The 24,220-nt window shown below is 33.5% G+C and overlaps 4 protein-coding genes and 1 pseudogene across 4 annotated transcripts; 3 read left to right on the top strand and 2 right to left on the bottom strand.

Annotated features, from left to right (window-relative positions):
* Nucleotides 1-1,760: 1,760 nt before the first annotated feature.
* On the top strand, nt 1,761-3,414 carry LOC106407381 (plasmodesmata-located protein 1). Its single transcript, XM_013848238.3, has 2 exons — nt 1,761-2,769; nt 3,270-3,414. Exons 1-2 carry the CDS (start codon nt 1,821-1,823, stop codon nt 3,404-3,406), a joined length of 1,086 nt encoding a protein of 361 aa, XP_013703692.1. The 5' UTR covers nt 1,761-1,820; the 3' UTR covers nt 3,407-3,414.
* Nucleotides 3,415-5,805: 2,391 nt separating this feature from the next.
* Nucleotides 5,806-6,325, bottom strand: LOC106408968 (mitochondrial import receptor subunit TOM9-2). The gene has a single exon (XM_013849661.2). The coding sequence runs from the start codon at nt 6,262-6,264 to the stop codon at nt 5,971-5,973; it is 294 nt and encodes a 97-aa protein (XP_013705115.1). The 5' UTR covers nt 6,265-6,325; the 3' UTR covers nt 5,806-5,970.
* A 1,210-nt stretch (nt 6,326-7,535) lies between these two features.
* Nucleotides 7,536-10,177, top strand: LOC106410686 (nuclear transport factor 2). Its single transcript, XM_013851240.3, has 9 exons — nt 7,536-7,776; nt 7,866-8,000; nt 8,086-8,398; nt 8,472-8,716; nt 8,962-9,166; nt 9,296-9,417; nt 9,523-9,591; nt 9,702-9,780; nt 9,881-10,177. The coding sequence occupies exons 1-9, from the start codon at nt 7,747-7,749 to the stop codon at nt 10,024-10,026; spliced, it is 1,344 nt and encodes a 447-aa protein (XP_013706694.1). The 5' UTR covers nt 7,536-7,746; the 3' UTR covers nt 10,027-10,177.
* Nucleotides 10,178-10,407: 230 nt separating this feature from the next.
* LOC106410687 (alcohol dehydrogenase class-3) lies at nt 10,408-12,926 on the bottom strand. The gene is made up of 9 exons (XM_013851241.3): nt 12,669-12,926; nt 12,459-12,595; nt 12,319-12,365; nt 11,670-11,995; nt 11,484-11,566; nt 11,313-11,388; nt 11,053-11,210; nt 10,782-10,943; nt 10,408-10,700 (listed from the first exon to the last, which is right to left on the bottom strand). The coding sequence occupies exons 1-9, from the start codon at nt 12,700-12,702 to the stop codon at nt 10,584-10,586; spliced, it is 1,140 nt and encodes a 379-aa protein (XP_013706695.1). The 5' UTR covers nt 12,703-12,926; the 3' UTR covers nt 10,408-10,583.
* A 5,076-nt stretch (nt 12,927-18,002) lies between these two features.
* Nucleotides 18,003-22,854, top strand: LOC125594376 (annotated as a pseudogene).
* Nucleotides 22,855-24,220: the final 1,366 nt, after the last annotated feature.

Genomic DNA, 24,220 nt, shown 5'->3' with positions numbered 1-24,220 from the left:
AACCGGTACCAGGTTCCGGGTTTTAGTGGATTTTTGCGGATTTTTGCGGGTTTCTAAATATTGGGTTTTTCACAAAATCCAAACCGGATTTTTTCTGGGTCACCGAGTTTACCGGTTCAACCGCGGGTCCGGGTCGGATTTCAAAACACTGCTCACAAGTCAATGATCTAACTCAGTTATGTTCTCAATCTCTTCAAACTAGACACGATCCATATTATCTCTTTTCGTTTATATCCTACAATCTCTCAACTGTAAAGCCTGTGTGTTAGTTCCAAATACCAAACAACCATTTCTGTAGCAAAATGGTATGTTTTATTAAGGGGACCAGGAAAGATTTCCCCGTTAGCAGAAGCATTCAATGACCAAAGAATTTAGGTGAGAAAATTCAAACTTCGTTGTACCTTATTTATAAGATAACTCAGACGTACATGATCACAACATGTAATAAAACATATAGAAATAAGAAAAAAAGATAATTGAAAACTCCTCCTAAAGTCATCTAGAAAATTAAATACTCCTAAAATCATAAGTTGATCTATATCAAAAAGGCAAACCCACTAGGTTGTTAATCATAGGGGGTGATTGGTAGTTGCTGTAGGTGCTGTCCACAGCCCTATTTATTTCCACAGCACCAAATTCAGAGCAATCAAGCTTTAAATTTTTTTTGAAACCACAGCTCTTAAAATATCCTACAGCTGTACAAGTGCTCTGCAGAGCCAAATATCCAAAGCAATTTTTTAGTGCTTCAATAAAATTCTACAGCAATAAAATCTAAAGCCACAGCAAAAAGTCTACAGATTTTTTTCTACAGCAAAATATTTAAAGCTACAGCCATTACCAATCGGACCCATAGTGACGAAATAAGAACTATCCATTTTTTTTTAACTATTAATTGTTGGAGCTTAATTTTAAGACATGGTATACCGACTCATTTTAGGATGACTTTCTAATAAATTTATTACATAATAAAATGACCGAATTATGAAAGCGATTAATGCATCACTGCAAACACAGGAAAAATTTCAAGTGCCAAAACTGGAGTTAGCTTGAATATGATGAGACATGAGATGATACAGAATTAAATGCGTAAGAATTAATTTTCATAAGTTTATTGTACAAAATATTTGATGTCTGATTGTATTTTAGAATTCATCGCATCAAACGATCACACTATGAAGATTTACAAGATTTCAAGTAGTGTTTTACCTTCATACAACCCCATCTTTGTTTATCATTTTCCAATATCAATTATAATGTAAAATTATGTTTTGTATTAAATTATTTTAAATTATTTAATTTTGTAAAATTAAAAATAATGATTCTACATTAGTTTTAACAATTTGAGGCAGTATGGAAAAGACTCCATAATTCTGTATGAAATGATGAGAGGCACCACCGACAATCTTGGAAACTAAACACCTAATTCAAGTTTTAAGGTTGACAAACAAAAATGTGTTCGGAGAGTTTATGTTCTTCAATTTGTGGTCTTACCACTCAGATCAAATAATATCGTCGTCCCTACCTTCAACAAAAATTATTTGGTGGTACCGCCAAAACCATCCAACAAAGATGATATTTAAGAATATTTAATGTCCTGCAACAAACTCATAAAATAGGATTCAATGGCATTAAAGGAACGTAATTGACTAAATTTCAATAAAAAAGCTAACAGTAATCATTTTCTTGAAACCGTATAGTATTACAATAATCTAATCCAAAACAAATGTATAAAAAACAAACTTGTCGTCTCAAAGTTTCTTTCTCTTTAACTTAACATTGAAGCAAGATCCGGAGAAAAAAAAGCATGCTCCTTTAATTTCATGGTTTCATACCTCAAACCAGCTTGGCTTCTCTGTTTTGTCTTTAAACCCTCAACGACAAAAAACAAAAACGGCAAATCACATTTTGTTTTGTCTGGACACAAAAACGCAAACTTTATGCACAACCTACTAGTAAAAAAAAAGAAAAGAAACACAACATCGAAAATCTCTCGGTCTCTCACAGTTATGAAGCCTATCTACCAATTCTTTGCCGTCTTCTGGCTCTTCTTCTTACCTTTCACTGTGATCTCCGGCGACAACAACAAGAATCTGATCTTCAAAGGTTGCGCAAGTCAGAAATCTCCCGACCCAACTGGTGCTTTCTCTCAGAACCTCAACACTCTCTTCACTTCCTTACTCTCTCAATCCGCGCAGAGATCTTTCGCCTCCACAACCGCCGGAACTGATAACGCAACCGCCGTAACCGGCGTTTTCCAGTGCCGCGGCGACCTCCCCGCCGCTGAGTGCTACGACTGCGTCTCCAAAATCCCCAAACTCGTCTCCAAGCTCTGCGGCGGAGGCGGAGACGACGGGAACGTGGTGGTGGCGGCGCGTGTGCAGCTCTCCGGCTGTTATATCCGGTACGAAATCTCGGGGTTCCGGCAGACTTCCGGTACCGAGATGCTGTTCCGTGTCTGCGGGAAGAAACAGTCCGGCGATCCTGGGTTCGCCGGGAAGAGGGACACGGCGTTTGGTGCGGCGGAGAACGGCGTGAAAACGGGAGGCGACGGCGGAGGGTTTTACGCGGGGCAGTATGAGTCGGTGTATGTGTTGGGACAGTGCGAGGGTAGTTTGGGAAATTCAGATTGCGGTGAGTGTGTGAAAGATGGTTTCGAGAAAGCAAAGAGTGAGTGTGGGGATTCGATCTCTGGTCAGGTTTATCTTCACAAGTGCTTCGTTAGCTACAGTTACTACTCTCATGGCGTTCCTAACATTTCTCCACTTTCAGGTAAACCAATTAAAATGAATTGGCAAATATGATATTATTTACAAATTAGGAAGAAAATGAATAATTATTTACTAATTAGGAGTTAAAAAATAATAATTCTTTGCAAATTATTTTAAGAATTTGTTGATCATTAAGCATTAATTGTGCCAAGAATTGCATTATTTTGTCTGTTATATAAACATATACACATGGAATCAAGGATCTTGTAGAAAGAATATTTCAATGTTTCGTTGTCATAGTAGAGATTAAACAAAGCCTAATGGAAGCAAGACAAAAAGAAAGAAAGAAAAAAACTAGTGGAAGAAGCAATTTAAAAAAAAAAAAACGAAAAGCTAGTGGGGAAATAGATTGCTTTATATAAAATAAGAGATTATGTTTTCAGATTTTAATGTTGACACATTACATAAAGTTGAAATGTTATACATTTTCTTTAATAAATTATACTATTATGGAAATAATGAAACGGCCACTGATGGGTGTGTGTGTGTTTATTTGGGTAGATGGAGAGAAGAGACAGCACACGCAAAGAACAATAGCTTTGGCGGTGGGAGGAGTTGCAGTTTTAGGATTTGTGATTGTTTGTTTGTTGGTTTTGAAATCTGCCATGAAGAAGAAGAGTAAATATGATAGTTATTGAAATTTTAACTACCGATTCTCATTTACCCAACCAAAAGGAAAACAAATCAACAGTTTTGAGAAGGTTAAAAAGAAAAGAATAGTATTATGCCCAATTTGTATATTCAATTATGATACTGATTAATAATTAATGAAAGAGATTCGCCAACTCACTGATTAGTACTTGTTATTTCATTTCCAATAATGTAGGTCAATAAAAAGCGTATCCACAAATTAAGAAAAGTACATCAAAGTAGAAAAACTGTATCTAGAATCAACAAGAAGTTAAAGCAGCTTTACTAGTGCAGCAATACATGACTCAGTTTCATGATAAATCCACTTTTGGGTCGTTTTCGTTGAGAAAGAGTGAAATTTTATTGGTAGCTCAAAGTGACAACACCTTGGCAGCTTGGAGCTAGTGACTGAACACGGGATCTATTATTAAAAAGAAAGTTGGTGCAATTGTTTTACTTTTCAAGGGGCTTCAGCTTCCTAATGACATGCTCATGGAGCTGATGAGTACATGGATTTTAAGATCCGTCGTTAAGAGGTTGGTTGTTCTGAATTTGCAGTAATCTATGATGGACTGAACGTCAATGGAAAGTCATTGTTTATGGTGGCTAAGGAATGATGGTCTTTGGTTTGTGTAATGTACGTCTAAATACGAAGAAGAGAGAGATTCACAAGGACATAGTGTGGTGTTGTGTGAACTCTCTTGATCGGCAATCTAAAAACGGATCAAGACTTGTTAAAAAAACACTAGATTCGCAATGAAAGTGTGAGAAGCTCAGTAGCCTAAAGCTGTAAGCTAATAAAAGTGGACGTTTTGCTTTGTTAACATCAAGATAATACTGGGTTTGATAAATACTATATACTAGATTGAGATTCAAAGCTGTGTCTAACTCTTGTGTTTACGAAAAAAAGGAAACAAAGGATCAGACTTAATAGGTTAACCACATAAGCTTCGGTGATGCGAGTGGTAAGCATGAGTACCAGCAGAAGAAACAGTTACATGGTCAATGAAAAACCATTGGAAGCTGTGGAGATGGTGACTGGAAATCATGTCTGATGCGAAATGAGAAAGAGATTACAGAAGAATCATCAGAATTACACATACTCCAGTCGATGTTGCTTGAAAAGTCTGATGAAAAAGACTTAATTGCGGCGAGTTCAGAGGGATCATCGCAAGGTTTGGAGAATCAGCTTTCTGAAGTTTTATTACACTACCGAGCAAAACAGAAATGGTTCTGTGAATCAATTACGGAAGAACGACATAATAGAGAGCAAACTGAAGCAAAGTACCACCAAAGATGAACAATATGAATGATAAGATAAGAACTAATTCATATCCAATCTAAAAACATCCAAAACTATAGTTTATGTGTTATATTTTTTATATATCTATGTTTTAGTTAAAATGTATTTTTGTTAGCAATCTTCATTATTTTTAATAGATATTTTTTAAGTAATATAACACTTCAAATGTTAAATTTAGAGTTTAAAAGTGTTTAATTTCAGATATTAATAGTTTGTTTTTGGTTATTTTGCAAAATATTAGATAAATATGACGGATTTAGCTAATTTTAATGGAGTTCGGGACGGATCTTTTTAAGATCCTAAATATTTAAATCTGGCCTGAATTCAATACGGATCCAAAAATTACATTTTACATGTATTTTAATTATAGTTCTAAGTATCTAATTGTCTAAATGTCTAAAACTCATAAGATCCAAAATGTCTAAAACCCAAAAGATCCATATTCGAGAGAAACTTCGGTCGCTCTGCAACGGATATAACGAGACATGGTCCACGAATTTTGTTTTGAATCAAATTTCCAACTCTCTAATTACATGTAGCATGAGCAAGTACATATGTTTGTTGTAAGAGAGACTTGGTTTGTTAGCTGAAAATCACGTTCAAAGCCGTTTTCCTCCGCACACACATTTGAATGATGTCTCTTCGTTTTTAACTGAAAGAGACTTGTACATATTGACATTGTTGAATAATTGTTTCCACGCCATATTAATAGTTATTACACTTTGGCATGCTTCAAAATTCCATCGTCATTAACCCCTAACTCTGAACTTGGCTCGTTACGGAAACAGGTTACGCACAAGAGGTTTCAATTCAAACCTGCTTAATATGCTACCTAGAAACCTTATTGAAATGCCTTCACTATCTCTTCCTGTATCCATCTATTAGATCCAGTTTAGCATTTATCACTTTAGGTCAATCAATTCTTCCTCTTAACAGATGTTAAACAGTATTAATATGAATGTTTAAAAGATCTCATTTTTGTTCTGTTGAGTTAGATCCTGCACATGAGCAAGAAAGAAGTTGATAGATTTCTTTCTCAATAAACAATTGATGTATTAAGGCAAATAAAACCTCTATAATCTCACAAACCAAACATATTAAAAATTTCAGAAACTCAATGATGATATATAAATAAAACATGCCTGATAACATAAAAGCTTTCAACAGATCATATGTTTTTAGCTTCTGAAGATGATAATCAAAACAAAGCTTTGAACTTTATGATAAAACCATTACAGAAAACTGATAAATAAAACAGAGAAAAGTTATCTAGAATCCCCTTTGAGCCGGTGCTCCGAGGAGGCTAGCCTGCTGAAGATCTATTTCGTTGAGCTGCGCTTCGCGATCCATCTCGATGATCAACGGCACGACCAGGATCAGAAAAGTCGTACCCGCGATCCACGCCGCTTTTCCCGTGCTCCACAGCAATTTCTTCGACACTCCGACGGCATCTCCGGCGACGCGTCTTCCTTGCGAGACGATCTCGGAATTGGATATCTTCGCCATGATGTTTGAATCTCCGCCGCCAGATTTACCGGATCCACCGAATCTCTTGGCCGCCATCGATGATTGATAACAAGTAGCGATTTGAGGGTTTTGTTTTGTTTTCGTTCGAATCGGAAGCGTCTTTTGTTCCTTTTATATTGGGTCACTAAGGCCCATTCGATTAATCCGGCCCATTTAATTAATTTCATAATCTATGTATTTCAAGAATATACCAGTGGTTCATAGATTGATCCATACCATTGCAATATTATTGGTTTACAATTGAGTACGAGTAGTACTATTAATTCTGACATAACCAACTTCTGTTGAGCCAGAAGCATGGTTTCAATAGCATGTTTGTTGTTCCCGGTTATTGCCACTGTTGCAATACTTTCGTTTTGCTAATCAACAAGAAATAGAAAAGGGAAAAGATAACATTGTGTCACCTATGACGCCGTATGATGCCCAAAATTAACTTAAGTTATAAAAAACCTAAGGAAGCATTAAAATTAAAAATTATGGTACCTCGCAAATGCTCCAGATAACATGATCTGAAAATATGATCTCTTTGTTATGCAACTCAAAACTGCAGTTGTAAACTAAACACTTACGCAGTTAAAAATTGGAAATTTCATTTTAATTTTAAACCTATAAGTGTTTAGACCACAACTGCAGTTTGAGTTACATAACTTTGAGCTAGTACATCTGAAATGTATACCGTATAATTAAACGTGTTTGAATTATAATTTTTTCTGATGGATAATTTATTAAAAATGATAAAAGTTATACCGTGTCAGTGAAAACAAAATATTAAAAAACATCCCGTGATAATTGAAGAGTCAGCAAACAAATATTTTAACTTTCTAAAATTAAAGTTACGAACGTTGAACAAGAAAAGACATACATGCCGAGAAATCGGATAGGAGAATCTATTAACAATAACGATCGAAACGTTACAAAAAGTAAGTTTAAATACCATTTTTAAGTTTTCATCATCTACGGATTCAACTGTTAAAAACACATTAAAGGCGGTAACATCCGATTGAATGCTAATAAACACCAATATACAATATTAATTAATAACATTAACACAATAAATGTTATTTCTCTAGAAAACTTGCTATTATTACGATATATAAAATAAAAGTTTTTCTAAAATCAAATTTAACGGGCAAAAGTAAAAAATCAAAAATAAACTACATTTGGAATGGTAAAATGATTAGGGTTGGTTTAGTAGAAGTCGAAAATAAATGGTGTGAATTAACGAGAGAAAGAAAGAAAAGGTACCAGATGCAGATTAAAAAACGAATCAACAGTGTTTTACCCTATCCACTAGACCCAAAGAAACCTTTTGGTCTTCTCTTTTATTTTATTGTCTTGTAACATTAATTGTATGTTTAAAATTCCTATATAAATCTCATTCCCATTCTCTTCTTCCTCAATCTTCCTCGTTTCCTCAGATCTGTTTCCACTTCAGTTCAACAAATATAGAGAGAACTAGAGTGAGAGAGAGAGTACATTTTCTCTTCTCAAACTTGGGAAGGTTGTTCTACTTTAATAATGGTGAATCCTTATCCAGGAGCGATGCAGGCGAGTTTCATTTCTAAAAATCGATATTACAATCTATCACTGTTTCGGCTAAGTAATCGAATATGTGTATTTTTTTTTGCTATGTGCAGGTTGGTTCGTACTTTGTGGAACAGTACTATCAAGTGTTGCAGCAGCAGCCACATCTTATCCACCAGTTTTACTCGGAATCAAGCAAAATGATCCGTGTTGATGGTGACTCTAGCGACACTGCCGTTACCCTACTAGTAACATTCATAATAATCTTCCTTTTGTTCGATTAGTAAAGATTTGTTCATTTTAGTTATTTTTTTTGATTTGTGGTTGATGTAGCATATTCACAACATGGTCATGTCACTGAACTTCACTGCCATCGAAGTGAAGACAATCAACTCAGTAGAGTCATGGGAAGGTGGTGTCCTTGTGGCCATTTCAGGGTCTGTGAAGACGAAGGAGTTCATCAACAGAAGGAGTTTCATGCACACTTTCTTCCTTGCTCCTCAGGAGAAGGGTTATTTTGTTCTCAATGATATCTTTCAGTTCATCGATGAAGGACTTGTCTTCTCTCATCATCAGTCCTCGTGTTTGTCTGAAACCAAGCACGAGGTTCAGCTCAATCATCCAAGCCCTCATCCTGAACCTCAAGGTTTGTTTATGGCTTGTGCATGTTTAATTCTTTTGAAGATGTAGTAGCTTATTGTTGTCTCATGAATTTCTAGTTCATGATGATTATGTTCTGGAGCAAGAGGCAAGTGATTATGTGAATGCGGTCCAAATCAATGATGATCTTGTCGATAAGTACAGTCTGCAAGAGGATCTACATCAGCCTCTGCATGAAGACTATAATGAGGATGAAGTTGCGGTTGAGGAAACACCTAGGGAGGAAGTTGTACATGAACCTCGGGCCGCACCACCACCAGAGGAACCCGTTGGCGAAAAATCCAAGATGAGTTATGCTTCCATTGTAAGCACACACCCTCTCTACAATTTTTTTTTTTTGGGGATTTTTCAGCATACTAAACAGTATATCCTATTTTGTCTCAAAGTAGTCACTCATGCAGACTCTTTTTAAAAACGATTATGGTGATAATGATCTCGTCCGTTTTGGATATTTGTGATTAGCTTTTCATCACTTGTACTTTACTTAGGTTTTGTTTAGGTAGAAAACTAGCTTTTTAATCGAAGATGTTCTCTCCCTTATCTCCTCAGCTACGGGTTGCGAAGGAAGCAGCTGCTGTGCCTGTAGCTGCTACACAACCATCATATAACAGGAACTCTCTAGAGAATAATGACTGGGATCAACAGCTACGGAGTCCTTCCCCTCAGCTGGCCGCGCCTCCTGCTTCTGCTCAGCAATCAAACGCTTTTACTGACTATGGAGCAGAGACGGATGGTGGCTTTGGATTTGAAGACTGTAAGTTTTTGTTTTGACCAGTAAAAGTTTTTAAATATTAAAGAAGTGAATTAGACAAGGAGTGCGTTTATTTGACTCTATTTGTAACTTTGGAAATGTATATTTATTTATTGGTTTGCCTTGTTACAGTTGAGATCAAATCAGTGTACGTTAGGAATCTGCCTTCCAACATATCTGCTTCAGAGATCGAGGAGGAGTTTAAGAACTTCGGTACAATCAAGCCTGATGGTATTTTCCTCAGAACCCGCAAGGTTAATTAATCTTCACTTCGTATTTTTTGCCCTTTGTTATTGTCTTTAAGTGATATGAATAACCATAGCTAAGTAGCTAACAATCTTACCAAACCAACCGTGCAGGATGTTATTGGCGTTTGTTATGCTTTTGTTGAATATGAAGACATGGCTTCCGTTGAGAAAGCTATCAAGGTGTGAATTATTTTGGGCAATAACCACAATGCGACTCGCTAGATAAACTGTCTTCTTTTGTTTCCATTTTGTGTTGGTTCTTATTGGTTTCCTTTCTGTGTAATAAATAGGCTTCACCTATATATTTGGGTGGAAGACAAGTATACATCGAGGGACGAAGACCCAATCCCGCTGGTGTACGCGGAGCAAGTAAGCAGTCTTTGTTCTAAGTGTCTTGTAAATTACTTGTTAATGATTGAGAGCTCACCACCACATGCAACTCATTTTGACTGTGGTTTCTATTGACCAGGAGGAAGAGGGCGCGGGAGAGGTGGTTACCCAACAGAAGCACCAAGAGGCCGCTTTGGTTCCCGTGGTGTGTCCGGGAGAGGAAACCAGGAAGGAGGTGGTGACTACAGGCCAAGAGGCAATGGTAACTACCGTGGTGGTCGCTAAGGAAAGAAGAAACGCAGCTGAATCTCTTATATAAGTTTTAGGGAAACCAAGAATGAATGATTTAAGAGGTTCTCGTTGTTCCTTCATCTACCACCGATGTAGTTTGTAACATTTTGCCTTTAGTTATATAACATTTCAATTTTTGTTTTTCCTTTTAACGTTGGCTTGAGTTTTTCTTTTGGTTCATAGTTAAGGAGGTGACTACAACAGGCCTTGTGTTGCTATTTCTTTTCTTTGGTTTGAGTAAACTCTTATCGCTCAGAACTTTATGTTATGTGGAGACGACAGTTCTAACATGTTTTGGAGGTATATCCTTCGACCACTACTTATAAACGACCCCGTTTATACTCTTTTTATGTTTCTGTCATGAAACAGTTAATCTCTATCAACATGGTCGCTTATTATTAATGATGAAACTCGGTCTTTATTCAAATTTTACGGAAGCATAAGACAGGACACACACGACTTGAGTCCGTAGCTCAGGAACTTGTCATTACCGACAAAAGACACAAAACACATGATGAAGTGGAGAAAGAGAAGATAAAACCATTGGTTTATCAGTCGCTGGTACTGAGGACACAACGAAGGCAAGTGCCTTCATGCAACAGGTCAAAAGCCTTGTTGATCTCTCCCAAGGTCATGTTGTGCGTTATGTACTCATCCACTTTGATCTCCTGCATTTGTTGGGAATGTCACGCAAAATTTCAAGTGTTGTGAAGAGAAGATTGCGTTGAATCGTTTGAAGTTTTTCTAACCTTGTTCATATACTTCTCTACAAGCCAAGGCACTTGGGTTCGACTCTTGAAACCACCAAAAGCTGTTCCTTTCCACACACGGCCAGTCACGAGTTGGAACGGTCGGGTTGATATCTCTTGTCCTGATGCTGCAACACCGACTATAACTGAAGTTCCCCATCCCTACAACATCGTTCTTAACGCGTAAGCGCATCTTCTTGTCTTATGTAAATTCTATAAAACTTTTAAATATGAAATCAGTTTTATGTTCAGATTTCATGGATGAGTGTACCTTGTGACAGCACTCCAATGCGGCTCTCATCACGGAGACATTCCCAATACACTCAAAGCTGTAGTCAACACCACCATCAGTGAGATCGACAATCACTTCCTGAATTGGCTTTTGGTGGTCCTTTGGGTTTACAAACTCATTAACACCAAACTTCTTTGCTGAAATGCCAACCAAGGAACCCAATGTTATTGTGCAAGATTTCAAAAAATCACTTTAATACAATACAAGCCAGTGCAAAAGAAAAAGAAAAGGAGTATTACCAGTTTCATACTTCTTGCTGTCAATATCAATGCCAATGATCCTTGTAGCACCAGCGGTTTTCGCACCCTCAGCAACCTATCCATACACAATATTTAAATAAACAAACCACAAAGTTTTCTTCCATGGGGGAAAACTAAAAAGATGAAAGATTTAGAAAGGTCGTAGCATACAGCAAGCCCCACGGTCCCAAGACCAAAAATGGCAACATTTGACCCAGGCTCTACTTTTGCAGTGTTCCATACTGCTCCAAGGCCTAACATGATCAAGATACATGAGATACTGCTAGAGGCAATAAACAGACCTTATAGCATTCTAACAAAGCAATGAAAGACTGCAGCACTTAATTCTTTTCTTACCAGTGGGAACACCACAACCAAGAAGGCAGACTTTCTCCAAAGGAGCCTGAGGATCGATTTTAGCCACACTAACATCGTGAACAACAGTGTACTGACTAAACGTGGAGGTACCCATGAAGTGATAAATGGGTTTCCCATTAACGGAGAAGCGGCTCTTACGGTCGTTCATCATAACCCCAACACCAGTAGCGGATCGAACCTTGCCGCAGAGGTTAGTCTTTCCAGATTTGCAGAACTTGCATTCACGGCACTCAGCTTGGTAACAAGGGATAACATGGTCCCCAGGTTGAACCTCAGTTACACCTTCACCAACACTCTCAACAATCCTGCTCAAAACAAAATCCAAATACGTTAGAGCATGTTTATTGCATGTCTCTTAGGTTGAGGTTCTTAGCGTAATATAAGATATAGTCTCTTAGATTTTAACTAAAAATACTAAGAGACGTCTCTTAACTAAAAACACTAAGAGACATCTCTCAGAAGAAATATAAGAGACGTCTGTTAGTTTTTTTAGTTAAAAGCTAAGAGACGTATCTTATATTACACTAAGTATCTTATATTACACTAAGAACCCGAAACCTGCAATAAACATGCTCTTAAGAGAATCTGAAGAAAGTGGATTTAATGATTGATGGGAGATACAACATACCCAGCAGCCTCGTGACCGAGGATACAAGGGAAGAGACCTTCAGGATCCTAAATCCACAATCAAAAGATGTTAGATCCCTAATAAATGGACTCGATTGAATCAGTAGTAGTAGTAGTAGTAAGAAGGAGATTCAGACGGACCTTGCCGCTCCAGGTGTAGGCGTCGGTGTGACAGAGAGCGGTGAAGAGGATCTTGATGCGAACCTCACCGGCCTGAGGGGGAGCCACTTGCACGTCTTCGATGACCAGAGGTTTGTTCGGCTCGTAAGCCACCGCAGCTATGGTGTGAAGAGAGAAACCAGATCAGATGAAATCAACAACCGTAGGTTGAGAAAGTAGCCATTTGCGTACCTTTGCATGTGATAACCTGACCTTGAGTCGCCATTGACGCACGAGGATAGAATGAAAGAGAAGAGGAGTGGCGTTAGAAACTTGTATGCACTGTTTAGGTTGGTAGGTAGGTGGTGTAGTGTAGTGTCGTTTCTTCTATGGGTCGGGTCGGGTGGGTCGGAACGGGTTTGGGTTGTTAATAATGGAGTGTGTAAGTAAAGTCTGTTTTGAAATTAGTGGGCCCCGACAGTCTCGGCCCGAGACGAATTCAGATCATAACACACACTTAGATCCAACTTTCTTTTTTGTCGACACACTTTGATCCAACTATAGTGACATTACAATCAAATCGTGGACCAGCTTTTGAAAACAGAAAGTAAAGATTACTATAGCTAATAAAGTAAAAAATGGGGTTTTAAGTCCCAAACTATTTGAAATCACCATTTTTAATATCCAATTGTATCTTACGCAGATTTAATCATGAAACTATTGTTGACTGCGCAGAATCATAGATTAAAAAAAATCAATGGTTAATTATTACATGAATTATAATTAGAAAAGGGATCGGTTTGGCTTTTAAAAACCCATAAATTCTTAAAATCAAATTATGTAAGATAATGGAAGAGATTTTCGTTGAGTTTAGACGATTTTCAGTGAGAAGAGATTCTCGTTGGAGAACATAGTTCTTTTCTTTAGCAACAATATTCGCTTATTCTTTCTCAGAATCACATATCATCGATTTTAGAAATTTATGGGTTTAAGAAAGCCATGCCGATCTTTTTTTAATTGTAATCCATGTTTATGTTTAGTAATTAATATTTGACTTTTCTAAGTCTGAATTTGCACAGTCAACAATGACTTCATGATTAAATCTGCACAAAAAATAGTTGAGCATTAAAAGTGTTGATTTCAAATATTTGGAGATTTAAAAGCTCATTTTCCGATCGTGTATGATGCATATTTCATCATAAAATGAATATAAATCTTATAAAACATATATCAGCTTTTAAGATCGTAATTTAATATATATTGACTGCAGTCAATTGGTTGAGTTCATATGTGACAGAGTGTCAATCATTTAACAAATTTTAATTTTTATATTAAAATTTGTTCATTTATGAGAATCGAATCCGTTAAAAAAACTCCAACTAAAACATTTAAACTATTCGACAAAAAATAATAATGATATGATAGAGCATGTTATTAATAAAAAAAATTATGAGTATAGTATTACGGGTTATTCCAACAAACATGTAAAATATTTATCAAATATAAAACTAATTGAGCAAAACATAAACCACATTTAAGTTAGACTTCGTTCAGGGCTCCTTATTTGAACTTTTGTTTCTAATTTATATCACATCATAGGTCTCATTTTAGAAAATTTGTTAATACGGACCTGTTCGAATATAACATATTGGTTTGGTTCTAATATGTATCATGTCATAAAACCCATAAAGCAACTTATATCATTCAGATTCAATTGATTTGGATATATCTTATGTTAAATCCAAAATTTAAAAGCAAAACATAAGACATAGATACTTATTTATATAGAATTGGATATTTAAGGTACCTATTTAAAATTCAAATACTTATTTTTAGATATCTTTGAAAAGAAATACATAATTAAATATTTGAAGTACATATTTATGTATCAAATATTTATATTTGTGATTAATTTGGACTTTCTTTTTTTGGGTTACACGTTCGGGTTTGAATAATAACATTTCAAGTTTAGATATGTTTTGTACCACCCTACAAGATCCACTATGGCATTTCTAATATTTCAGACCGGGTAGGGATCGAGTTTTTGTTTGGATTCAGTTCGGACTTTGGTTTATGGATTTTATGTCCACACCTACTATAAATAAAGATAAATAAAGTTTTCAATGAAAAATTATCCCGCGCTTTGGACAATGAAAAATATAAGTCATAACTTTTTTCATGTGTGATTTTTTAATTTGGACAATCATTTATTTATTTTTTGCTAAATGTATTATATAAGACTAATAATATATAGCAATTTTAAACTACTTTATCATAATATCTTTTGATATCTTTTCATTTTAAATATAAGTACATTTATTTTATTTTTTTAACAAATCTGTTTAAAAAGATTTTAACAAGATCTTAATTTTCAAAATTATAGTTAAATATTTCCACTAACTTTGAAATTAGTTTTGAAATACTATTAAACATTAATATATTCAGTTATCGTTTATAACAAAAAGTCTATCCAATTTTTATATATTAATTATATAATCATAATTAATCATATTAAAAGAAAATTATTATCTTAAGCTAAATATGATAAATTGTATTAAATTGATAAATTTATATATTTTAGTTTCATAAGTATAAAATATTAATGTTCAAAAATAAAAGTATAGTATGTTGGTAAGACGGGTTATAAATCATAAACATTAAACACAAAATCCTAAACACTAAACCACCCTTGAAAGAGTGCGTAATAGCTCTCTAAATCCTTGAGTAAACCATAAACCCTATGATTTAGGAGGATTTATCCAATGGTTTAGGGTTTATCGTTAAGGGTTTAGTGTTTTTAAGATTTAGTGTTTAGTTTTTATGATTTAGGGTTTAATAAAGATGCAAGGGTTTATGGTTTATCCAAGGATTTAGGGTTTACTCAAAGGTTTAGGGTTTATCCAAAGACTTTTTAAAAAAAATATTTTTTTGCACCAATTACTTTTTTTTTACTTTAAAAAAATTAAAAGCATAATATAACTTGGAAAATACTTATTATTTAATTTCCTTTTTTAAAAGATATGGAATATGAAATAAAAAAAATACTATTGGTTGGTGTATGGGGTGAACGCAAGAAAAACCTTTTCATATTCCATATCTTAAAGAAAACAAAATAATAAGACTTTGTTAAATTATATTATGTTTTTAAAATAAAATGGTAAAAATAAATAAAATAGTAGTAGTTGTAAAAAAAGATTTTTTTTAAATATTGTTAACACCGCCAGCACTAAACTCTAAATCTCCAACACTAATCTCCAGCTCAATCTTTGCCGTTTTGGTAGGAAAGTGTTTTTTGCGGTTCGGGCGGAAAAGTCAATTTTTGCAGTTTTGACGGAAAAGTGTATCTTCGCGGTTTTGGTCGGAAAGTTCATTTTGCGGTTTTGAAAAAAGCGCTTTTCACGGTTTTGGTCGAAAAGTACATTTAGCGGTTTTGAGAAAATCGGGTTTGGCAGAAAAATGAGTTTTTTTCATCCAAATATCTTTTTATTCAAAATAATAATTATGATTGATTCTATAATTCCTAGTTGTATCTAATGTTATTGGAGGATTAATGTTTTAATTTTTACTCATAAAATATAACTTGCAAATATTTCATATATCTATGAGTTTTTTTAAAATTTGTGTAACAGACAAAAACTTAGGGAAATACATGTTTTGAACAAGGATCTACTGCAATTTCTATTCAAATTATATGTCACACAATATAATTTGACATATTTGATGTATTTACCATATTCTACAAGAAAAATAAACCATATTCTACAAGAAAAATAAATTGTCCTGCTATAAAACATAATATTGAGGTGAATTTTTAAGTGGAATACAAAATTACATTAATATTTTATCACTGGTTATTTAAAAATCTTAGAGACTTGAATCAAAAAAAATATTTTTTATCAGCAACTTAAAACAGACTCATATAGACAAAAAAAAAATCATTAATTTGTGTTTCTATTTCAAAGAGTAAATATTAGTATAATTTTGTACTGAAATTTAAATATGATGAAGAGATATATATAGTTTGTTTTTGAATCTACATTTATTTAAAACTTTTTTTTGCAGCAAACGACTATTCTATTACTCAAACTTGAGGTGGTCTCGGTAGCCAAACCGAAATAGAACAACCAATAAAACTTAAATATTTATGAAAAACCAATTTATTTAGTACTTAAAAGGAGGTTTTGTTTGCATTGTTGCATTTTGCATTATAGAAATCATGTTAACTCAAATTCTCACGGTCTCACATTGAAAAACAAGGGGAAAGACGATAGAAGTTTCAATAAACAACTGAAAACGAAGAAAAACATCAATGTCCCGCATTTTGGGTCTTCGGTCTTATATAATAGTATAACTATCTCAAGTCTCAACTACTCACAAATAAAAAGGGTTCTCAATAGCATCTCCAACTCATAGCTATTTCCACCTTTATAATAGTATTTAGAGGTAAAATTGCTCTAAACCACCTCTATTTTTTTCTTTATAATAGATATCTTTATTTTTTCTTCTATTTATAGATGAAGAAATATCATTCCTCTATTTTTTACTCTACATTTAGAGTTTGCTATTTTAGAGAAATACATTGGAGCATATTCCATCTCTATTTATAGAATTCCTCTATTTTAGAGGTGAAAATAACAAAAATACACTGGAGATGGTCTAAATTGTATAATTGTAAGGCTAGGCAAAAAAAAAAACAGAAACAGTTCTGAAAACGTAATATTGAACCCAAACCGAATTGGTTATATATCCCAACAAATTTAAAATTTTGGTATTTAGACAACCGAAACCGAATCTGACCCAAACCAAAATATTTTTGGTATCCGAATATATTCGAATCAGATTTACATACTTAAATATATTGATTATTTTAGATTTAATATATAAATAAATATCAAAAATATATAAGATTGTTTGAAGTTCTCCAGAATACTTGAAAATATAAACAAACAGTCAAACATAAATGTATAAAATAGCTAAACAATACTCAAAACACCAAAATTATTTGAAATATCTATTGATTATCTATCCAAAAGTCAAACCAATTTATATGTTAAGTTTAAGTATTTTGGCATATATTATTCAAATATTTATATAATATCCTATTTTATTTTTAGATTAGAGAAATTTAAAGTATAAATGAATTTTTAAAATTTTAAAATACTTTAAACGAGTCCAAACCAAACCAAAATTTATAAATATCTAAATGAGTTTAAATTTTTAGCCTGAAATCCAAATAGACTCGAAACAAATGCGGACGTCAACCCCTATGTTATTGAATTTGGTGGACTGTAGTTGTTCTATAATACTAGCATAATATGTGGTTTTGGCTAATAAAGTTGACTATTACGTGTATGCTTGGTCTTTTATAATCAGACTATCCCACTAGGAAAACTTCATGAAAGTACCTGAAAAGTTGTTGGGTACTCTTAAGAAAACATCACAAAGGGGGAAAATAATTAAAAACCAAAACCGACGTTTAAGTTTCAACTATTATCCACCCGATTAGATTCCAGCAAAAAAAAAATCGGATTGTTTACCGGTTCAACCAAACCAGTTGCCTTTTTGTTCCGGTTATTTTTAAGTTGGAGGCTTGTAAGTTATAAATGTTCAATCTGTTTCTATCTTTTCTCCTACTTCGCATTAACGCAAAGGCGGAGCTCCGACATGACATCTCGCTCCAACGAAGCTATTCCGGGTCACCCGATTGTCGTGCGTAAACTCTATCTTTTTCTTTTATTCTCATGCCTCTTGTGAATTGATGATAATGATTAGTTTGGCTACAATGGCAGCTTGGTTGTGGTCAACTTTGTTTGGATTACTTAGTAACTGTACCGTCTTTTCCAGTTCCCGACCAAAAGATCCGAGCCACGAGCTTCAAGGTCCATTACTATTTGCAATAATGCTCTTAATGCTTCGTTGACTTTATTTGTTTCGAAATTTTTCGCTGACATTTTCTGAATAATATACAGGTTCAAGGAGGTGGAAACACTGGGAATACGTTGACATGCGCTGCTCGTTTGGGTTTGGCTTCTAGGATCTTAGCTAAGGTTAGTACCGATCTCCAACAATATTCTATCATCGCAATTTGAATCTTTCTCTTTATCTTTTATCTCTAGAAACTTACACGTTTCTGTTGAATCGTTAGCGAAATCAGCATTGTGTAATATCCTTCCTTGCGTAGGGAACTTTTGTTTACCGAATGAATGATTGTGATAAAAAAGGATACTATAAAACATCTCTAACCCCATTTTATATAAAGATTCCAAAATGGAGAAAAAAATAAAGTAATAAATAAAATAATAAAAGCATTACTTTATAAATAAAGTTTTTTTTGTTCATTACTTCATTTTAAAATAAAATATGGAGTGATATTGGAAATATTTTTATTGCCCCAGTGGTGATTTCGGATTTAATTTTAAAAGAATTTGTACTTTAAATCTAGCCATCAATATTATTAATATTCTATTATATTTTAATTTTTATAATTAAATAAAACTGATTTAAAATATATTAAAATATACATTTATGATAAAATGTAAACATATATGTACTAAAATATGATGTCAAGAAGTTAATGAGATATTTTTAATTAAAATTAATGAGAAAAATAAGTGTAAGTACTAAATCTGATAAAATATATTAAACATATGCTTCTCATATACAAATTATCTGGGCCAGAATAAATCGTAAATAGTGCTTTAAAAAGTCAAAAATGCACTTTCAAATTTAAAAATGCAATTTCTAAACATAAAATTTTAAGCTATGAAGATATGTGGAAAGAGACAGAGCCGACACGTGGTAACACATAACTAGTCTGGACCACTTATGTAGGGCCATGATACCCCGTATAATTAAAAAGCCTCAAATTAAAAGAGATAATGGTTTGTTGGAGATGTTCTTATTCAAGTTTCTCAACATAAATTATACGAAGATTAAAATTTGTAAGCGGGATACAAAATTATATTAATATTTTATCACTGGATATTTAAAATTTAAGAGACTTGAACCCAAAAAAACAGCAATTTGTGTTCATATTTTCATGATTAAAATTAATATACTTTTGTATTAAAAACTTTTTTAAAAAGATTACCAATTAAATGTTATCACAACTAGAACTTGAAGAGAAAACACCTTTGTTGATGTGATTTGGGGATTTATGCTATTCCTTTTAGAGCATTTCCAATATAAAACTTTATTTTTTTCTTTTAAAATAGAATATAAATTTAAAATGTTTCAATCCTATTCTATTTCTCTTTACATAATAAAGTAATGAACAACAAAAATAGAGGTACTATATTTATGGAGTAAACTCATCTTTTACTCCATTATGGAGTGATAAATTCTAAGAATTTCAATAGGATTGAAACATTTTTTATTCCATACTATATTTTACTTTTATTTGGAGTGAAAAATGGAATGAGGCTGGAAATACCTTTACAATATTGGTCACAAAAAAAACTAAAGTAAAAAAGCTATACATTAATAATGTAAAAACTATGATATTATTAATTTATAGAGTAATTAATTTACAAAAAGGTTAATTAAAAAATTCTTTTTATTAAAAAATATTTTATTTCAAATATATCCCTTGATATTTTATATATCTTGAATACATATGGTAGTATATACATATATATACACTTTATATCTAAAAATGACAAAATAATACCAAAATCTTTCAAAATGATGAAACTCATTTTGAAGAAAAAATATACAATAAAATGGCTTTTTACGTTTATATAAAGTTATATATAGTCGATGACAAAAAGATACTATATAATCATTATTTATTTATAATTTTAGTGAGATCGCATATTTAACATCAATTTTTTAAAATATATCATTATATCAAAAATTTGTCATATTTTACATTGGACTAATTTAGACCTGAAATAATTTATAATTTATTTTTTTTTTGTTGAAAAGGGCATAATTTATCGTATTTATTTTTTATCAAGTATTAATTTATAGAGTTTATGTTATATAAACATAAAATTTCATCAAAATAAAATTGGAAATATGGTTTTAGGTTGCTGATGATTCTCAAGGGAGATGGATGCTAGAGGAACTAGAATCTAGCGGCGTCGATACTTCCTTTTGTGTGGTACGTAACATCACTAAAGTTTGATAAGTGATACAACATACATATATACTGTATATCAGTCAACGTAGATAAAACAACAATCCTATATTTTTTTCCTTCTCAGACAGCTAAAGATGGAGTTTCACATTTTAATTACGTCATTGTAGATAACCAAACGTGGGTAAACAAATAGTCTTTTGTCATGTTGTATCTATGTGCTTTTATTAATTTAAAGTTTCTGTTATTAATCCAAAGAAAAAAAAAGTATAATATGTCCAAAGAAGCGCGTTAGGTAAACTAATAATGCGTTTGATACTGTTCTTTATAACCAAACATGTAGGAATACTCGCACGTGCGTTTTCACACCAGGATATCCTCCTTTGCTCCCTGATGACCTTACAGAATCCCTCCTTGTAGATGTGCTTGATAGGGTGAGAGTTATACATGTAACTGGAAGGTCTCGAGAAACCGAATTGCTTCTTGCGCAAAAGGTGAATAAATGCTCTCTGCTCATTCAGGCATATATATAGTAATTACGGATGATTGTTTCTAAGAAGATTTGTAATTCTTATGCAGGCACATAGCAAGAATGTATCCATCTTAATCAACGCAGAGAAAAGACGGGAGGGACTAGATAAGCTCCTTGACTTAGCTGATTATGCCGTTTGCTCTACTCACTTCCCTCAGGTTAGAGAGTTCTCAGAACATTTTTCTAAAACTATGGATCAGATGGCTTAACGGATAATGTGTGGTTAGTTCAAATGGAAAAGAACACAAAGCAAAACCCAAATTTCACAAGATGAAGTTATACTTGGGAGAAAACTAATATTAGATTATGTGGTTTCAGTTTGAAAGATTATGAGGTCTCGTATTATATTGAATGTTGGTACTTGGTACCATACATTTGTTACTGTAGTTATATACAGTATAGAAAGTTTCTGAAAAGCTGAATACAGTATATGGAATCTTTAACTTATGAGAGCTGAAAAGAACCTTGCAATGTGTCATCTACTCTTTATGACATCTGAAACTCTTGCAAGTTATTAGTTTATATAACGAGTTGGTACATATGCTCTTGAATCAGCATATAATCCTAAAAGATGTGACTTGTTTAATGTTGAGGAAAACAGGATTGGACTGAGTCACCATCATCACCTAGTGCGCTTCTCTCTATGCTCATTAGACTACCGAAGCTAAAGTTTGTGATCATGACTTTGGGGGAAGACGGTTGTGTGATGCTCGAGAGATGTCCCAATGGTGAGTTCTTGTCGATTTCCTTATTTGCAAAATTACACGATTACTTCTTGTGTTTGCCATTTTTAAATATTAAAATTAATTATGACATTTCCTTTCTTTTCCAAATAACTTCAGAGGTTCCAGAATCAGAAGAAACAGACATCGATGAACTACACGAGTCTCTGAAGCAAAGCACAGACTTTACAAGTGTTTTACCGGTCTGCAATTCATCGGTAAATAACAATTTGAGATGCATATTTGTCGCAAGTTTCACTTATATATTTTTATGAAAATATCTTTATATTTCCTTTTCAAAAAATAAAAAACCTTTGTATTTCTCTTACCATTTTCAGATGGTTACTAGACTGAAAGGAAATGTTACAGGGAGATGTATATCGTAACAGCTGAGAAAATACCTTCATCGGAGCTTATGGACACAACTGGTGCAGGAGATGCGTTCACCGGAGGTTTGCTCTATGGTAATAATATACTTTATGCCAAATGCATTAAACCGAATTTAACCGAGTTCTATTTTCAGTACCTTGTTCTTCCTAAATTTTTGGTCCGTCGTTTCACACTTTTTTTCATCTAATGTTCTCATAGGTTTGTGCACAGACATGACTTTAAAAGAAACGCTGACATTTGCATCTCGAGTAGTAAGTTTGCTTCTTCTGTGTTTCGTCTTGATGCAACTTCTTCTGAATTTCAAGTTGGCATACAATTGTACAAGCTCTATGTTTTGTCATGACGCGAATTTCACAACTCTAGTGTTACGTGTTTTGGTTTGGATTGTGAAGTATGTTTGCGTTTTGTAGGCTGCTTGTTGCTGCAGAGGTTTAGGGGCTCGAACAACTCTTCCATTCCGTACTGATCCAAATCTTGCAGCTTTCTTGGGAGCATGATCATAATTTGTTTGTCCTTGACGGCTCAACACCCAAGGTCAAGGTCTTAAAATGGGTCTTTATATATTTGTATTTTATCAAATGTGAAATAAAATAGTTGATTTGAAAAATAAAAATAAATTATTGTTTCAACGATTTATAAATCATGACATTGTCGTACTTTACGTGTGTATCATGTGAACTTGTAATAAATAAAGTATTTTGTATTAAACAATTATTTGAGATGACTATCCATACGGTGGCTTTACACTAATTGAAAACAATATAGAATAGGCGGTGAGCAAATAATAGATATTAAGTTAAGATCTGCGTCTTACGCAGAATGAACAGTAGCGAAGCCAATGTATTGGCAAGTGGGTCAATTGACCTATACATAGCTGTGATTTTTTTTATTCAGTTCTGATCTGAAGTGGCGAAGCTAGTAGAGAGACTAGGCATTCCATGCACCCATAATATTTTTATTTTATTTTGTATTTCTTAATAAATTTAACATGTCTATTTCAGTTTATAAGTTTATACTCATTAAAGCATTGTGCATCCAGTAAAAAAAAACGTTCTAGATTTACCCTCGTCATCGCTTCTACTCTTAGTGTGCATGCTTTGGGGACGACGAACTAAGAGTGAGTCTGTGGTTTGCTAGATGTGATGGATGCCAGTTAGTGGCAGACTGAGGCTTAGGCCGATCCACGCGCAGGCTCCAACCTGCGAAGCCGTCTGAATATGGTTGGTTCTTCTTTGCCTTGCACTTCTATATTTTATTTTCAGGTTACTTCAAGCTAGTTGGCATCTCTGTCACATTTAGGTGGTGGTTTTTTTATATCTTCTATGTGTTTGTCTAGTTTCTTCTTAGGTGACAGTAGCTCCACTGTTCTGGCTCGTGTTTTTTTTTTCAGATCTGTTCGGCAGCGGACAGCACCCCTTCATTTTGTTTTCGGCTAAGGTTTTGTTGTTCTTTTTTTTTTTTGTGTTATTACTTTTACCAGCTGTTACTATATCTTACTCTCTCTGTTTCATAATAAGTGTCATTGTAATATTTTTTTGTTTCACAAAAGTGTCATTTTATAATTTTAATGCAAATTATACTTACTTTCAACTGAAAATTAATTACAAATTGCATTGATTTTATAAATAATTTATTTATCTCAAATAATATTGGTCAAATAAATGTAATTAATAACAACTTAAATACATTTCAATAGCTTTCTTAATATGTATAAAAAATGTTAAAGTGATATTTATTAAAAAAAATGAGAGACAAATAAAAGACCAAAAATTTTAAAATATGAAGATTTTTAAAAGAAAGACAGCATAGGTAAGTAAACGAGCTGAAGGTTAAGGCTGAAAAAAGACAGGGTCCTACAATGCAAAAATGGCTTAAAATTTTCAAAATAAAGAACATGATCATTGTTGTTTGTTTGGGTGTTTTGGCTTTTGTTTTCATCTAACACATCATACTTCACAAAGAAGAACGAAACACTCGTGTTTGATAACTAATTGTTTGGAAACTGGAAAGTGCTATTTTAACAAAACTTGAAGTATTACGATTTTTTCGTTGCGAAAGTAAACAATACTATAGATTATTA

This window comes from Brassica napus (genome assembly GCF_020379485.1).
Source record: "Brassica napus cultivar Da-Ae chromosome A6 unlocalized genomic scaffold, Da-Ae chrA06_Random_24, whole genome shotgun sequence".
Lineage (NCBI taxonomy): Eukaryota > Viridiplantae > Streptophyta > Magnoliopsida > Brassicales > Brassicaceae > Brassica > Brassica napus.
This window is presented reverse-complemented; position numbering and strand designations above follow the sequence as displayed.

Bases quoted from the DNA above. Each gene is read 5' to 3' on its own strand.
- LOC106410686 (XM_013851240.3), top strand. From the start codon at position 7,747: ATGGTGAATCCTTATCCAGGAGCGATGCAG. The intron at 8,001-8,085 runs GTAACATTCATA...TGGTTGATGTAG, and splicing joins ACACTGCCGTTACCCTACTA to CATATTCACAACATGGTCAT. The intron at 8,399-8,471 runs GTTTGTTTATGG...ATGAATTTCTAG, and splicing joins CCCTCATCCTGAACCTCAAG to TTCATGATGATTATGTTCTG.
- LOC106410687 (XM_013851241.3), bottom strand. From the start codon at position 12,702: ATGGCGACTCAAGGTCAGGTTATCACATGCAAAG. The intron at 12,366-12,458 runs GTCCGTCTGAAT...TTGTGGATTTAG, and splicing joins CCTACACCTGGAGCGGCAAG to GATCCTGAAGGTCTCTTCCC. The intron at 11,211-11,312 runs GTAATACTCCTT...TTGGCATTTCAG, and splicing joins CAGCAAGAAGTATGAAACTG to CAAAGAAGTTTGGTGTTAAT.
- LOC106407381 (XM_013848238.3), top strand. From the start codon at position 1,821: ATGGTTTCATACCTCAAACCAGCTTGGCTTCTCTGTTTTGTCTTTAAA. The intron at 2,770-3,269 runs GTAAACCAATTA...TTATTTGGGTAG, and splicing joins TAACATTTCTCCACTTTCAG to ATGGAGAGAAGAGACAGCAC.
- LOC106408968 (XM_013849661.2), bottom strand. From the start codon at position 6,264: ATGGCGGCCAAGAGATTCGGTGGATCCGGTAAATCTGGCGGCGGAGAT.